The sequence below is a fragment of the Colias croceus genome, chromosome 16 (genome assembly GCF_905220415.1).
Source record: "Colias croceus chromosome 16, ilColCroc2.1".
NCBI classification, from domain to species: Eukaryota; Metazoa; Arthropoda; class Insecta; order Lepidoptera; family Pieridae; genus Colias; species Colias croceus.
In genome coordinates this window covers 8,318,520-8,336,421 of record NC_059552.1, presented here as the reverse complement: position 1 = coordinate 8,336,421, position 17,902 = coordinate 8,318,520, and the positions used below count along the sequence as shown (strand labels likewise).

Below are 17,902 nucleotides of genomic sequence, written 5' to 3'. Positions count from 1 at the left end.
CAAAGTTTCAGGTCACCGTTTACTCCATTTATCTGTTCCATCAATCTACTTGAATGGTAAGTTTGAATATTACCCATAGTTAGTACTTTGTTTATAAAATTAATCATTATCTTAGGTAGGATCATTATATATATAATATACAGGATTATACCACACTATTTTTAGTTAGGGAACTGGTTCTTATTTCTGCTGGTAAAACATTACTAAGCTTTTATTATTGCTGTACCACTATTCTTTAGTTTCTTCAACCAGTTTTCATTCCAAAAAAGCTCAACTGCAAGCTTATTGTAAAAAAAATAAATAAAACGATACATTCTGTAATTTTATGTTTCATAATTTTTTATTTTGCTGATAATAATTACAGGTATATTTCCTTCTGCGAGTACAGCAGTTTACATGGAACATAACTATTCTCAGCCAAGGATGTGGCCTTGTGAGACAAGGGCAAATGAAGATATTGATGTCCTATTAAATCAGCCATTTTTAGATACAGGTATAATAATTCTTATTTATTTTTACTGCTCTTTTTACCTAAATGGGCAGAAGCAATTATGTAATGGGGTGTTAATTATGGTATCATATCAAAATATAAGATACTTAAAATCTTATTCAAAATATATACCACACTTGTATTAATGAAGTGAAATAATAATAAACCTTTTTAATATAAGCATTATAGTTTTTTGAGTGTGTCTTTTTAGACTAATTCTTTTAACCTTTTCAAGGACTCCAAAATCAACTGGTACCTGAAATAAGTAACCAGCCGTCGACATCCCAGATAAACCTTTTTAATATAAGCATTATACTTTTTTGAGTGTGTCTTTTTAGACTAATTCTTTTAACCTTTTCAAGGACTCCAAAATCAACTGGTACCTGAAATAAGTAACCAACCGTCGACATCCCAGACGGCCATAAAAGGTGATACATTTTGCAAATGTTATTAATTTGAAAAATTTGGAAATGTTCTTTTGTTGATTAAGGACTGGTTTATCACACCTCAGATAACATTTTTAAGATAACTTATTTCATGACAGTTTACAAAAGTAATGTCTAACGGCATGTTATGGATAAAATGGCGTCAACTGCCACATTTTTTTTATATTTATCTTGTGAGTGATAAATTTGGGCCTAAGATACATTAAATTTGGGGGGTTATATGTTAAACATTTGTATTAATCTACATTTACTGTGATGGATGGGTTTATTCTAAAGTAACTCTGTAACTTGGTTTTATAAAGTAAAGCAGAAATTTTGACACAACATCACTTGTCTCTCAAATGTACTGATTTTGTTTGTAAAAAAATATCTTTAATAAACTTTAATTTTCTTTATAGGTCGCACAAAATATTGTGATGAATTCTTAGTAAAACAATATAAAAAGTCCCAAATGGAACAGAAAAAATTGAAATTAAAGTTAAAGAAAGCTCTGGCGAAAGAAAGAAGTTTTAAAGCACGTCTTGCCAATGCTGAAAAATTTGTTGCTGGTCAGGCATTCCATAAAGTCACAGCAAAAATGACAGAAGCTGGAAAAATTTTTACTGGTATACAATTTAAACAAGCTCTGAAAAAACCTAAAGGGAGACATTATACCACTGAAGAAAAAGTGTTGGCCTTGACTTTATTTAAAAGAAGCCCTAAATTATACACACTTATGTACAAATTTTTCACACTGCCATCTTCAAAATCAATGCGAAACTTGCTGGCTCAAATAAAAATGTCGCCAGGGATTAATAAAATCATTTTTGACAAATTAAAAGACTCTGTCAGAGGAATGAATGAGGATGACCGCCTATGCACACTCATCTTTGATGAGATGTCGCTCACACCGAACATTCAATATGATGCAGCAAATGATAAACTGCAAGGCTTCATAAGTCATAGTAGTAAAATGAAAATTGCTAATCATGTTTTAGTGTTTATGATCAAGGGAATCAAGAAGAACTATAAACAACCAGTTGCTTACTATTTTACCCAAAGCCTGCAGAAATTAGAATTAAAAAATATTATCAAAGATGTGGTCAGGCATGTGCACTCAACAGGCTTAAAAATATTGTGTTCGGTCTGTGACCAAGGAGCCACTAATGTCAGTGCATTAAGAAGTTTAGTTCAGGACACAAAAGATAAATATTTAGGAAGTGGTAAAGAATGGCGTTTTGATATGTATGAATGTGATTCAAAACAAATAATTCCATTATTTGATGTGCCACATTTAATGAAAGGGTTAAGAAATAATCTTTTAACAAAAGATATGCAGTACATTGATTTTGAGGATGGGAATAAAAAAAAAATAATAAAATGGGAATACTTCCAGATGTTGTATGAAGCAGACAAAAGCTATGGAGAGCTAAGGTACTTATGTTCCAGGGATTTGCAGTCTAATTTAAACTCTTTTTATAAACTAGAACTCGATTTTCCTTTTATCATAGATACTGAAATTGTATGTATAATATTTAGCTTTTTTTACTTTTCAGGTATCTTCACAAAATCTCCGAAGAGCATATACTGCCAGAAAAAATAAAAAAAATGAGAGTCAAAATGGCTACACAAATATTCAGCCATAGTGTGGCGGTTGCTACAGAACACTTAACAGCCAGAAAAAATTTACCAGATGAGTGCCGGCAGCTTATACCAGTAGTGCTTCTACTCGATAAACTTTTTGATAGTTTGAACGCAGGAAGCTTTAGTGTAATTAATGGAAAAATTTATAGAGGTGGAGTGAAAAAAAATTCACCCCACCATAAGTTATGGCAAGACAGTATAAGGTTTTTAAAAAATGTTAAATATTTGGTTAAGAAAAAAGACGGTAACAAAATACGCATTGTTGAATCATCTGCGCCATCTATAACTAATTTTATAAAGACAATTGAGGGTATGCAACAATTATGGAAAATATTAAGCAACAAGTATTCTTTTGATTCCATGCTAACAAGGAACTTCAATCAGGACCCTATTGAAAATTTCTTCGGAAATATAAGAAGTTCAGGCGTTAGAAATACATCTCCAAACTGTCGCGCATTTGAAAGTGCCTTTAAAACAATTTTACTCAATAATTTCAGTTCTGCTCATGCTATAAACGCAAATTGCGAAGAAGATTTTAATAAGTGTCTACAAAATTTAGACTTTTTTTAATAAAGGAAAAAGACAGTTTGGAGAGAAATCCTAGCAAGGAAATAAACACGCACATTGAAATAGAAGAAAATTTTTACGATGCTCTCGGCTCATTAAATGTTGATCATACTTCAGATCATCAACAACGCAGTTATGTATGTGGATGGGTTCTGAGAAAATGTTTGAGCAAAATAATAAAAAAATGCAAATGTAGAAGTTCCTTGTTATCAAATAAGGAAGATATAGGAAATGAATACTTGAAAGCCAAAGAATTTAATACAAAAAAACAATGGCTTTGCTATCCTTCAAAAAAAATTTCAAATACATTTAACGAACTTCATGAGTTAATAGCCATGTTTTTGAAAACAAATATAAAAAATCAAAATATTAAAGCCCAACTTAAAATATTTATTGATATTTTTATTGTATTTTCACATGATTGTGAAACCCATAAAAATGATTTTAAACGGTATTTTATCGAAATCACAATAAATATACTTTTATATAGCTGGTGCAGATCCATGAATCGTATTTTGTCAGGCAAATTAACGTATTTAGAAAACAATGATCCTTTGAAGCAGTCTGCTCAATCATATATCAGTTATATCATATATATATCATATATATCAGTTATTACAAACACAAACATAACAAATAAAACAGCGGCAAGTTGCGCTATTTTATTTGTTACTAGCTGTGCCCGCGACTTCGTCCGCGTGGAATAGCGACTGCATAGTAGTTACTACTTTACATACAATTATTTAGTAAACACGTACTACCATTAGAGGTCCGCGCTGCAGTCCAAAAGCCCAGCGGCGGCGTGCCGGGTGCGGCACCCGGCGCGGCGCGGCGTCGCCGGCGTGGGCTAGTTATTTTTAAAGTTATTAGGGGGTGGGCGGGCAGTAGAAAAATCTCTCTTTAAGTTTAATAAAAAAATTATTTTTATTAAAATCAAGTAGCTTAACTATTTAGTGATGAACATGATAATTATAAACATTGCCAATAATTTTATTGGCAATGTTTTTTTTTATGTCAGAGCAAGCAAAGGAGCAGGTGGGCCACCTGATGTTAAGTGGTCACCACCGTCCATAAACACTTGTAACACTAGGAGTGTTACAGGTGCTTTGCCGGCCTTTTATGGACAAATAAGCTCTTTTCTTGAAGGCCCCAATGTCGTAGTTGTTCGGGAACACCGCAGGTGGCAAATCGTTCCATAGTTTCACCGTACGCGGATGGAAGTTGCGGGTGAAGCGGACAGTGGTGGAGCGCCAACCATCCAGATGGTGCGGATGGAACTGGTTTTTACGGCTTGTGGCCCGGTGGTGGAACTGTGCGGCTGGTAAAAGGTGGAACAATTCCTCAGAGCTCTCCCCATAGTAGATTCTGTACAGTATACAGAGAGACGCAACGTCTCTCCGCACTGACAGTGGGTCGAGCCTATCGGAAAGCCTACGGTCATCGACAATTTGAGCTGCTCGACGTTGGATGCGGTCAAGAGGAAGGAGTTGATACTGTGGGGCTCCGGCCCAGAGATGAGAACAGTACCCCATATGCGGTCGCACCTGAGCCTTGTACAGCTTAAGTCGGTGGGCCGGCTTGAAGTACTATCTCGATCTACTGAGCACACCAAGTTTTTTCGAGGCTAATTTAGCCTTCGCTTCCAAATGACTGCGGAATTGAACGTCACTCGAGACTTCAACTCCGAGGATTCCGATTTTCGGCGATATACTAAGGTCTTTTTAGCGGTGAACGCGCAAACCTGTGTCTTTAGGGGATTGAACTCGATTAAATTCGCCCCAATCCGAGACTTCTTGGAGAGAAGACTCGACTTCAGGCACAAGTTTGTTTCCACTCTCATTGAGGCTTTCCTTTGAGGTGTTTGCACGGCCGGGATAAAGAGCATCCCCCCTACTGTCGTCTGCATAGCAATGAATGTTACTGATTTGTAACAAATCATGTTTATAATTATCATGGATAAAAATAATTTTGTTAACTTTTGCAGGATTTAGACGCGATCTCTTCGCAGTTAAGACTAGCCCAGCTACAGAAAAAACCCTTTTACTTGGCGTGCTTGAAGCTGGGATAGATAGAAGCGATCGCGCTAATTCGGCAAGCCCAGGAAAAACAACTTTTTTTTTGTTCCCAGAACTTAAGAATGTTGCCCTTTACATCTCCTAAATCTGAAGGGTTAGCCGTAGCAAAATATCTCCAACACTCTTGAGGGACGTCGTCATCCCTATCAATAAATCTATTGGAGTGTTTTTTGGCTAGCTTTTGGAGTAAAACATCTGGCATCGATATAGTAGACATTGTCTATTATCGTTGCCGTGTTGTAGACAACAACGCGTGCTGTGTTCGCGCGCAAAATTTGAACTCGACGCCAATTTTTCTGTGACCCGGCGGCGGCGGCGGCGCGCCGGGGTCTCTCGGCGGCGGCACGCCGGCGTGGCGCGGACCTCTAACTACCATAAACAATTCATAGAATTGTTAATAGAATTTATTAATCTAAGCTAAAAAACTTACGTACTTTCCGGAAATCCGGGGCATTTTCCGGGGATATCCAGAAAATGCCTGTAAAATATCTGGAAAATCCCCCGGAAAATGTGTGAAAATGTCCGGGAAATATCCGAAAAATGCGTGAAAATGTTCGGGAAAAGCGTGGAAAATGCCTGAAAAATCTCCGGAAAATGCCAGGGAAATGTCTGGAAAATATCCGGAAAAAGCGTGGAAAATGCCTGGAAAAGCCCCGGAAAATGCCTGAGAGATGCCCAGAAAATGCCCGGAGAATATTCAAAAAATGCGTGAAAATGTCCGGAAAAGGCGTGGAAAATGCCTGGAAAATTCCCGGAAAATGTCAGGAAAATGTCTGGAAAATGCCTGGAAATCCCCGGAAAATGCGTGAAAATGTCCGGAAAAGCGTGGAAAATGCCTGGAAAATCTCCGGAAAATGTCAGGGAAATGTCAGGGAAATGTTCAGAAAATGCCTGGAAAATGTCTGGAAAATATCTAGATAATATCCGGAAAATAAATGACAAAAAAAATTAACTACAGTTTTGGGTTCGGGATCAATTTAATAATTACACCTGCTAATATTTTTTTACATATTTTCATTGTATAAAATCGTAACATAATTTCCTTTATGTATTGTTCTATTAACACATAGATAATATCTTCCCAAGGTACTAAATTTTAATAAAAAAGTTGTTTTTGTTATTTATATTATCTAAAAAAGAGTATTTATATTAGACAGAAATAAACATAAAATTTTTATAAGTTTTATGGAAGCTGAATGTAATGCAAATGGGCAAATATAAAAGTAAAATTAGGTATTTAATATAAATAAATGAAACAACTACCAATTACAGAAAAACTTCTTTTTCGGTTGAAAATTGCTGGATCATGAGTATAATTCTTTATCTCTTACCTTGGGCAGTCTGGAAGAGATCGCTAGTAAGCGATAAGACCGCTTTATGTACATACCGTGTTAATCCATTTGGTATGATTGTAAATATTTTACTTGGTGTGGTACGTATATTACCACACCAATTGATAAATAATATGTACTCTGATCCCAGTACGATCTGTACCGCGATAGCCATAACGATAATAAAACAATCAGATGACAGTAAAGCACGATTAAAAATCATACTTGTACAGTAGTTGTGAGTGCAATATTTACGTTTCAAAATAACATTTTTTTTGGTACTAAAACGTAGGTAGATTCTCACGCACGCACGCTGATACGTGGTTGGCTGCCCCTTTTCTCATTCCCGAAAAATATCCTCTAAAATTACCCAAGATTCTTCCAATGATTGTACCATACGTTGGAAATTAACTTTAGTCAACAATTGACCACGCGCCAGGATACTTATTTCTACTACATCCTCATGCAAATCGTTAATTTTTATGAACATTGAATCTGTAAATAAAAAAAATGAAAACATTACTTTACCTAATTTTATTAAAAAGCTACTAACAAATAAAATTCTATCAAGAACTAAAGTGACCTTCTTTGGTCGTTTAATATAGTCTTGTAAAAGTTATACATAAAAATAAAATTTCATCATTTTTAACCGACTTCAAAAAAAGGAGGAGGTTATCAATTCGGCCGGTATATATTTTTTTTTTTTTTATGTATGTACACCGATTACTCCGAGGTTTCTGAACCGATTTACGTGATTCTTTTTTTGTTCGATGCGGGATGGTGTCGAATTGGTCCCATAAGAATTTTATTCGGCTAGGCCTAGTAGTTTTTATTTTATGAGCATTTTTGTCTGTACTCGATGACTTAATTTCAATGTAGCAAGTAACTTTGATTCACTTCCCGGTAACCGATTGAGCTGAAATTTTGTATACGAATGTAAATTGGATAGCGATGAAACATTATCATGACATGGAGCTGATCTGATTATGGAATCGGAAGGTGGCCATAGGAACTCAGTAATATATTGACTCAACTTTATCGAGTTTGGGCTCGTTTGATTCGTGTTGAAAAATACACTAAAAAGTATTAAAAAAAAATAACTGCGTTAAAAACAACCGACTTCAAAAACGGAAAAGTAAGAAATAAAAAAGATTTGATATTATTAATTACTACATATTATTTTTATGTGCTATTTATTAAATAGGTTTGAAGTCGGTGCCAAACACTAAGCACTTAGTATTAAGCCCATGCACCGACATCAAACCTTTTTAGTAAATAGCACATAAAAATAATATGTAGTAATTAATAATATCAAATCTTTTTTATTTCTTACTTTTCCGTTTTTGAAGTCGGTTGTTTTTAACGCAGTTATTTTTATCTTATTTTGTCGTAACTTCAATTCTAAGAATAAATATAAAAGCTACAACTTACCTTTTGTGGGAACGCAAGAAGGATTTTTTTAAATGTCACAATTAACTGTTAATAGTGTCTTGTTTGACATCAAATAATAAACATCTACCCTCACTTGTAAAATTTTATTTAGTATATTCACATAAAATATAAGCACCTGAAGTGGACTCTGGGAAGACATGGGTTAAAAAGTTAAATAAATAAGTACAATTAAAAACCCCACCAACATCATAATATTTAATTTTTAATTATTAAAATATAAGCACCTGAAGTGGACTCTGGGAAGACATGGGTTAAAAAGTTAAATAAATAAGTACAATTAAAAACCCCACCAACATCATAATATTTAATTTTTAATTATTAAAATATAAGCACCTGAAGTGGACTCTGGGAAGACATGGGTTAAAAAGTTAAATAAATAAGTACAATTAAAAACCCCACCAACATCATAATATTTAATTTTTAATTATAAATTTGCAAGAAGCGTTAAACATGTAAATTGATTTGATTTTAATGAAGTCTCATAGATGGCGCTGTTTCAAATTTGTCTTTATGCTACTAAGATTCATTAAACTGTTTCTCTGCCAAAATTACGTAAATGACGTAGTTTTTATAGTGTTAAGCTAGATAATAGCGTGGCTTACCCAAAAACAACATTTAAACATGAGTCTTTAGATTGTACGCTGTGTAATACACGGAATACGTTAGAAAAATAAAGGTTCACAGCTCCTCCCCCGGAGGTGATAGCATGATAATGTGTATATAAAAGCCTCACCCGACCTGTTAGTAATATTCATGCAAAATTTGAAGTTAATCTATGCGGTACTTTTCGAGATTAGCTCGGACAAATATACAGACAAACAGACAAACAGACAAACCGACAAACAGACAAACAGACAAAAATTCTAAAAACTATGTTTTTGGCTTCTATATCGATTATAGATCATGGATTATGTATTCTTTTAAAAAAATATTCAATGTACAGTTTTGACTTTCCTACGATTTTATTATATGTATAGATGTTTGTGTTATTTATAATGCTTAACCAAATACATAATATTATATAAATAATCTTAGGCTACTAGAATGCTAATTAATATAGTGTGGAAAAAAATGAATAAACTCCAATTAATTTTTTTATATAAAAAGCGTTTTTCTTTACCAGGCCCAATTATCTTTAGATTTTCAAATGTGTTAAGTGATGTGCTTGCACATCTGGAAATGTTTAGCTTTAAGTCCTGCCGACAACAATATTTATTAACTACGCAACTAGATTTTTTTTTATATGATGCATTGTGTAATTTTCTGTTGGGTTTTTTACGCGCCAGAACAGATCGGCACAATAAATACAGTTGCGTTATAGGTAACGCAATGCAAATTATCAGAATACCTACTGAATAGCTATAGCGACGTAGCATACCTATACCTTTATAGATATACGTATAGGTATCTATAGCACTTTTAATGCGCCCGCCATACGCTCGGAGCGCTAGTGTTCATGGGTTCTCGTTTTATCACGCAAGATGGCTCTCTTTTCCTTTTAAATAGTTACTATACTCTTTGGTCCATGGTACTACCATGGATATACTCAAGTACTAATAGTAGTCTCTAATAGTAGTAGTATTTCACACGATGAATATAGATTCATCGTGTGAATATTTTTCATAATTAACCCTTGTAAGAGTTAACACAAACCAGATCGAACGGTTTTTGCTGATAATCCGATACATCATAGTTAACCACAAAAAATAAATAAAACATCCACCAACCTGTTAAAAACACGGGTATTGATATAAAAAAGCCTCCAACGGCGCATATTCTTGTAATGGCCGACTTCTGCAGGTACTTGTTTGTTCTGAAAACAGATTTATACTCATTATTCACTTATTGTGGCCAAGTTATTAATATTTATTCGTGATTTCTAGGATAAATACGACCTGATTCGAATCCGCGTCTTTCAACACTTATAAACCCCCCTCGTGATCGAATTATTATACCCATACCTATTCTTTAAAAACATATAGGTACTTATTTCACATAAAAAAACATTTAAATGCTATAAAACTAAAATATCAAAATAACCTGATTACTAACTTAAATAATAACTTGAAACATAATATATTCTTGGATGCTGTACACGGATTAACTGCAGAGTAGAGGTAGAGCATAGTCGTAACTCTACTAACCAGTACATCGGTCAAGTAGTTGGTAGAGTATAGTGCACACTAGGGCACAGATTAGAGAATAGTACTAGGGTGAGAGAAAGACAGTGGTAGAGTAGCTTGCCCGTGTTGCGTTGCTATCAACTCTACCAAATTTTACTCTGCTCTACCAATGGTGTCTGTACATTACTTTAGTATATAGTACACTACTTAGTACTCTACCAATCTAATCTACCGTTTACTCTACCTCTGTAAAGCAGCCAAAACTCAAATAGTAAATAGGTAATTACTAATTAGTATTTATTGTTAGAAGCGACTACACACGAATGATCTTATTTTATTCCTATTATATCCATAGAAATGGATACGTTAATGTTATCGTTTTCTTAATAATTAGGTATTATATGAAAATAAAACTCTTTTACATTCGTTAAAGTACACGGTATCAAGCTAAGGTATCAAGTATGTGAGATAAGACCAATGACTCGATACATTTACAAGCGCATACAAGTTGAAACATGTACGAACTGAAAAACCTCTAAGCTCACCGGATTCCAAAGTTGCGTGGGATATGATTAAAAAAAAACATAGCTCAGATTCATTATGCTTCTTTTTTTTATTTAAATCGTAGAAGTACTTTCTACTAGCTATCGGATAAAAAATCAAATACCTAGTAGGTTCTAATCACGCTATTAGACATCCTACCTATGATATATAAAAAAGCTAGATACGTTACCCGCTCTCTATTTTGGCAAGAAAAAACTCAGCTAAGTGCCCGAGTTTCACTTAGTCACGCACCATTCAGCGTCGTGGCTGGACGTTCTTTTTATATTTTAATCGGCAGTTGATATAACGAAGTACATGAGTGAGACATGTATTATGTCTCGTGCGTGAGAGTGAAAGAGAGAACAACGGTATTGGTGATAATGCGTTAGTAAGTAGGTATGTATTAATTACGCTGTTTTTTAGTGCAATGATGTTGGCGTATGCCGCGTCTACTAGTATAATAGGTCATTGCATCTTACTTAGATTTTTTACAAAAATCAAGTAAGAATTTAAAAAAAATGAGTTTTCATTATAATATATAAAAAATTCGTAAATACCTACGACAGGACTTTCTTTCAAACAAGTACGGTATAGTATTTATTATTTCAAACGCTTTCTGCAAAACGACAAACAGTTATCGCCTCTCAATATGTAGAGCTTTTTATTTCCAAACATCAGAATCGGTGTTCACATTTTGTTTAAATTCGCGTAAACGAAAGTGGGTCAAATATTACAGAGAATTACAGATTTGGTAATATCCCATGTACATCACACATGGGTTTTGCAACTTTATCGACCATTTACAAATGATCGCTGCGTAAACCTTTCCAAACTCGCATGCAAAATCAATTCCCACCTACGCAATCTTCACTTCCCACGATAAATCAATGCAAAAACGATGAAAAACCAGTTGATATTACACAAAAACTCCCTAACAACCCTAAGCATAACACGGACAAATTGAATCACTTCTTGTTCCGCCAAGTTCCTACGTGGGTACACACAATCAATATAATCGGGTTATACTTGTTCTCAAGTCAGTGACATTTCATGTATGATACATAATAACTGTCATTATGGCAAACCCGTGGTGTTTTGTAACATTACCTTTTATGTCTGAACCTGAAGTCCGAGTAATAATTATGATTAAGTATTTTTTGTGGGCTACTAGCGCCGGCTACAACCTACGCCTGGAGACATTAATTTTTGCTTCCTCAAAAGAGCACTTAAACATAAATGATTATTATAATAGCGGCTTATATTAAGAGAATGAACAGCAAAACAATGTACTTGTGCATTTTAAATCAGTGTAAATAAATAGTTATTAAAGTAGAACTTATAACAAAAATAAGCTTTCAAACGAAACTGAACAAAATAATGTTTATTATTGATTCGTAGGTATACACGCTAATCTATATACATATTACATATATACTTACTATAAATATTATAAATGCGAAAGTTACTCTGTCTGTCTGTTACTCAATCACGCCTTAACTACTGAACCAATTTACATGAAATTTGGTACCATACAAATTATTTTGATACCCGAGAAAGGACATAGGCTACTTTTACCCCGGGAAATAGGATAGGTTTTATCCCGGAAATCCCAAGGGAACGGGAACTTTGCGGGTTTTTCTTTGACTGCGCGGGCGAAGCTGCGGGTGGAAAGCTAGTACATATATACCTATATACAAATGAAACCCGTTTTCCTTGGTCGCGGCATCACGCGTGAATGTGGACCGATTTCGATTATTCTTTTTTTATTATATCCCTTGAAGTACGAGGATGGTTCTTATGTAGAGAAAACGTAAATATGTACCACGAGCAAAGCCGGGGTGGACCGCTAGTAAATATAAAACACGTTTACATGCAAATATAATTCATTTGCATGTAAACAAAGTTTTACATTGTACTGCTTATCATTTTAATCTAGTGCTTATCTAAACCCTATAGAAACGTTATACGACCCTCTCATAAGCCCTAGACCGTGACATGCAGTATTTAAACCGTTAAGACATCTGTTTATATGTACTTGTATTTACTAGCTTTCCGTCCGCGGTTTCGCCCGTGTAATTAAGAAAAACCCGCGTAGTTTCTGTACTCGTGGGGATAGATAGATAGATACGGGATAGAACTATATGTCCTTTTTCAGGTTTCAAACTATCTCTGTAGTCTGTAGGTACCAAATTTTATCCAAATCAGTACAAGTAATTGCGTATTTATAATATTAGTTAGGATATACTTATTGGTTTATGGTTAGTTAGTAGTCGGAAAGTAGGGATTCAATAAAAGATGAAAAAACTTTCGAGGAAGCTCTTAGAACCTATGAGTTTAGATAATATTATGTTCCGAGCTTAAATTTAAACTTCTCCGAAGTACATTGACTGACCTATTTTAAGACCTAGCTTAAGTGACTTTTGAGTATTTCTAGGTAAAAGCTACGATAATGTTATTACTTAGGTAGATAGTATTATTGTTTTGATGAAACACACTTTCATGTAAGTATTTTATTTTATTTTTATCCTAGGTACTTTAAAGAATACATCAATTACTTATTATTGTCATTTTATCGATAGATATACGAGTATCAGCTAAGTACAATTCAGGTAATTTTATTTTATAATACTACTAGCTGTTTCGCGTGGTTTCACCCCCGCGGCTCCACCCCTGTTGTTCGTAGCGTGATGATATATAGCCTATAACCTTCCTCGATAAATGGGCTATATAACACCGAAAGAATTTTTCTAATCGGACCAGTAGTTCCCGAGATTAGCGCGTTCAAACAAACAAACAAACTCTTCAGTTTTATAATATTAGTATAGTGTAGATTATAAGGCTCTTTGAATAAAGCCCCTTAGCCCCCCTTCGCTCTACGTCTTCTTACCTTTCTCATATTTTTTCCATGAAAATATAAAATCTAATTTCCGATGTCCTTAAAATGAATTTGCTGATCCGTATCAGTGACTCACTCGGTAACCAGATGGTGTTGATTGTTTTCCTTTCTTTTACGTATTAAAATTATGACGACAAAATATTCATAAATTGCCATAAATACCTTACCTTTGAAACTCAAACTCAAACTCAAACATTTATTAATTATTCAACTAGCTTCCGCCCACAACTTTGTACGTGCATCCCCGTTTTTCCCCGTTCCCGCAAGAATTTCGGGAACGGCTAGTAAAAACTAAAAATCCTTTCTTAGGGGACGCCTACGTTATGACATCTACCTGCATGCCAAATTTCAGCTCGAAACGTCCAGTGGTTTGGGCTGTGCGTTGATAGATCACTATATCAGTCACCTTTGAGTTTTATATATATAGAAGATTAGATAGATTAGACTATATATAGATGTATAGATTAGACTTCTTATAGAAGCACTTTTGAAACGTCATTACATATTTTCAACATTCACCACCGAATCACCGATCATATCGATCGATCATAAAGCGATCATATTATCATCTTCACTTATTAATAGGAATGAATGATCAGAATGAAATAAACATTTGAAAATTTAAACAAAAACGGTAACTCTTCATGACTCTACTATTCTATAAGATAATGATGTAATTCACCGGACGAGCGGTTATCACACAGACATATTAAGATCTATTGTCTGTGGGTTATCACACAGACATACATTGGTTATCATCATTATGAGGGGTAAAATTCAGCTTTTCGCGCCTGAGGTGAGGGGTGAGGGGGTCCGCGTCTAGTATGGAATCAACGTGCTCTAAACTAAAAATCGTAAGCGCCATTCACATTTTTATCAAAAGTGAATGAAAATATTTAGTATTTTCCAAATCTAAATCGAGAAGCTAAATGTATTTGTGATTTTATACGAATTAATCGGTTATAATTATACGGTAGTAAAATACGGTTGTCATAAGTATTTATATGATATTTTAGAGGTAATTTCAGGATTTTTTTATCAAGCAAAATTTTTCCAATCGTGTTTTGGAAACAGTCATCCCATCACACATAGGTAGGTACTTACGTTCTGTAATACTTACATATTATGTACTAGCGGTCCGCCCCGGCTTCGCCCGTGGTACATATTTCCGTTTTCTCTACATAAGAACCATCCTCGTTCTTCAAGGAATATAATAAAAAAAGAATTATCGAAATCGGTTCAGCCATTCTCAAGTTAGTTATGCGATTCATTTTTATATTATAGATTAGAAATATTGCAGTGCGAAACAACTTCAATATTTTCAATTAAGTACCTATTATAGTTCATAGATAACAGTCCATTTTGCCATTTTCACCAAGTTTTCACCTCCTAAGGGCGCTTAAAAATGTAATATTTGTTAATTCTAACACCTCCGTAATTGCTGTATTGAAACTGGTTCCAGTAGCTCTTGAGATAAAGGCCTACACATTTACATTTATAACATTGGAGGCATTTAAACTAATTTGAGATTTATTTTAAAAAACTATCAAATGTCAAGGTAAATTGAATATTATTAAGTATAATAATATGTTATACTTGATTAAAATAATAACCACACCTTCTATTCGGCTGATACGTAAGTTTATTTCAGGACTTACCTATTATTTATGAAATACTAGCTTTCCGCCCACGGCTTCGCCCGCGTTTTCAAAGAAAAACCCGTTTCCGTACGATTTCGGGGATAAAACCTATCCTATGTCCTTTCTCGGGTATCAAAATATCTCTATACCAAATTTTATGCAAATTGGTTCAGTAGTTAAGGCGTGATTGAGTAACAGACAGACAGACAGAGTTACTTTCGCATTTATAATATTAGTATGGATTTGGGGTCATCTTGCTGATCCTGTCGTTTACAGTTTTAGTTTAGGCAGTGCTGTAGCTAATGTATCAGGATAACACTTGAGCATTAGAACTATACTTGGTTTGCCTCCTGGTTCATCCGCATGTGAATCAGCCACGCGGCGCAGCGACTCTAATATATTATTTTTCAAGAGGTTCAACGTAACCGTATGTATATTGTATAATATACGTAACCGTAGCGTACCTACGTAGATAAATAATATTAAGATACAATGTCGTTTATAAACCTACTAGCTTTCCGCCCGCGTCTTCGCCCGCGTTTTCAAAGAAAAATCCGCATAGTTCCCGTTAGCGTAGAATTTCCGGGATAAAACCTATCCTATGTGTTAATCCAAGTTACCCTCTATATGTGTGCTAAATTTCATTGTAATCGGTTCTGTAGAATTTGCGTGAAAGAGTAACAAACACACACACAACCTCACAAACTTTCGCATTGATGATATTACTAGCGGTCCGCCCCGGCTTCGCCCGTGGTACCTAGTATACCTACATGTTTACGTTTTTTTTTCATAACAACCATCCTCGTACTTCAAGGAATAGATTCCGCTGCGCACGCGATGACAGAATTTTTATTATGGAATTTTTTACACCTTGGGTTATATTATTGCATTTTTGGTAAGGATCTCTATTTTTTTTTTTGAAAATGCAATATAGCCTATGTTGCTCAGTAAAGATGCAGCTTTCTAATGGTGAAAGAATTCTTGAAATCGGTCCAGTAGTTTATGCGTGAAAACCATACATACATACAAACCTTTCTTCTTTATAATATTAGTATAGATTATTAGTATAAATAGTAGGATTAGTAGGATATATTAGTCTGATTAACACAATTGCATGTGAAATAGATTAACGAGAACAATAGATAATGTTAAATCTATGTAAACAAAAAACTACATACAATACTGTGACGTTTGAACTGTTAAAGGTGTACAAAGGTGTACTTAGATGACGATATTTTTTTTATGCTTTCAAATAAAATTATTATGACTCGTCTAATATCTATTATATATGTACGTTTGAATGGATGTATGGATGTATGGATGTTTGTTACTCTTTCACGTAAAAACTACTGAACCGATTACAATGAAATTTATCACACATATAGAGGGTAACTTGGATTAACACATAGGATAATTTTTATCCCGGAAATCTCACGGGAACGGGAACTATGCGGGTTTTAGAAATTAAAGACTTTTTAACGGATTTTAAACGCGATGACTTTGTTTTATACTATGTAGTGATGTATTCTCTTTTCTTTATTATTCCTCTTGTGTTCTTAATCTATAATGTAAAGCTCTCCATAGACCGTACATTATCTCGTTTAATATTTCTTTTACAAATCATTAATTTGTTTAATTACATTACTCTGAATCTTTTCTTTTTTTAAGCCTTAATTCACCCATAGTCAGATATCGTCGGACCATCGCATCGTGCATCGTGCTTAAGGTTTGCCTGGCTTACGTCGACCACTAAATGCAGGTCTCCATTCCGCTACGTTCAACTCCCATCGTCCGTCACTTCTTCGGCACATATGGCCTGCCCATCTCCACATGAGTTGGCATACTTTGAGAACAATATCAGTAACCTTTGTACGTTTTCTGATAGTTATATTTGGTATCTGGTCTAAAAGAGAGAGAGAGAGGAGATTCCGAGCATGGCACGTTCCATTTAACGTTGAGCTTGTGTGTGTTGCAGTTTGTGAGTAATTTTTCTAATCAATGTGCACGTTTTTGCTCGGTATGTATTCGAAGGTGTGACGCATTGATCGAACATTCGCCGCCTGAGAAATAGTGGGATCATCTGGTTTTTAAGGATATCGGCAAATATACTGAATGCCGTCCAACCTAGTTGCATTCTTCTGTCTATTTCATCTATCTTCCAGTTACAGTATGGTTTGGCCTAGGTATATTATGTAGGTATGTTGTTACTCTTTGTATTGTGTGTTCCCTAATGGCTAAGCTGTTCAAGTTAAGGTATTCTTTGCACATGAATTCATTGAGATACTATCACTACGTATGAAGAAGACACCGCCTTCATCACATAAGTTCCGCTCAACAGAGGTCAACCGGCCACACTGCACTCAGTCGCTTTAGTGCAATGGTCGCGTTCATGTCTTGTTTGTACCATGAAACTCATCAAATATCAAGTTTGTTACGAATTACGATATTGCGCTAATAATTATTCAAGTAATGCGGCAAAATGCAAAGAAATAACTTTTCATCTGTAATTAACTAGTTAATCATTTTTAAAACTTAGTTTGAGGAAAATTTTTGGCGGGCGCCATTTTGCATCATTTGTCTTAGTCTAAAAATTTAAGAAATGCAGGCATTGGGTATGAAAGATGTACTTATAGTAATATTACAAAACGTAAATTTTTATAAGTAAATTTAGAAAAGATTGTTCTGTGGATATTATTTAAAAAAGGTTAAATCATGA

General features: G+C 34.5%; 1 protein-coding gene across 2 annotated transcripts in view; it reads right to left on the bottom strand.

Moving 5' to 3' along the window:
• Positions 1-17,902, bottom strand: part of LOC123698667 — a 33,227-nt gene that overhangs the window by 2,871 nt on the left and 12,454 nt on the right. For both annotated transcript variants that reach the window (XR_006752442.1, XM_045645412.1), the window contains exon 2: positions 9,712-9,797. Coding sequence is in view for 1 of the 2 variants with exons in the window: in XM_045645412.1 (XP_045501368.1) it covers positions 9,712-9,797 (86 nt within the window). In the remaining variant the exon portion in view is untranslated. The remainder of the gene's footprint in view (positions 1-9,711; positions 9,798-17,902) is intronic.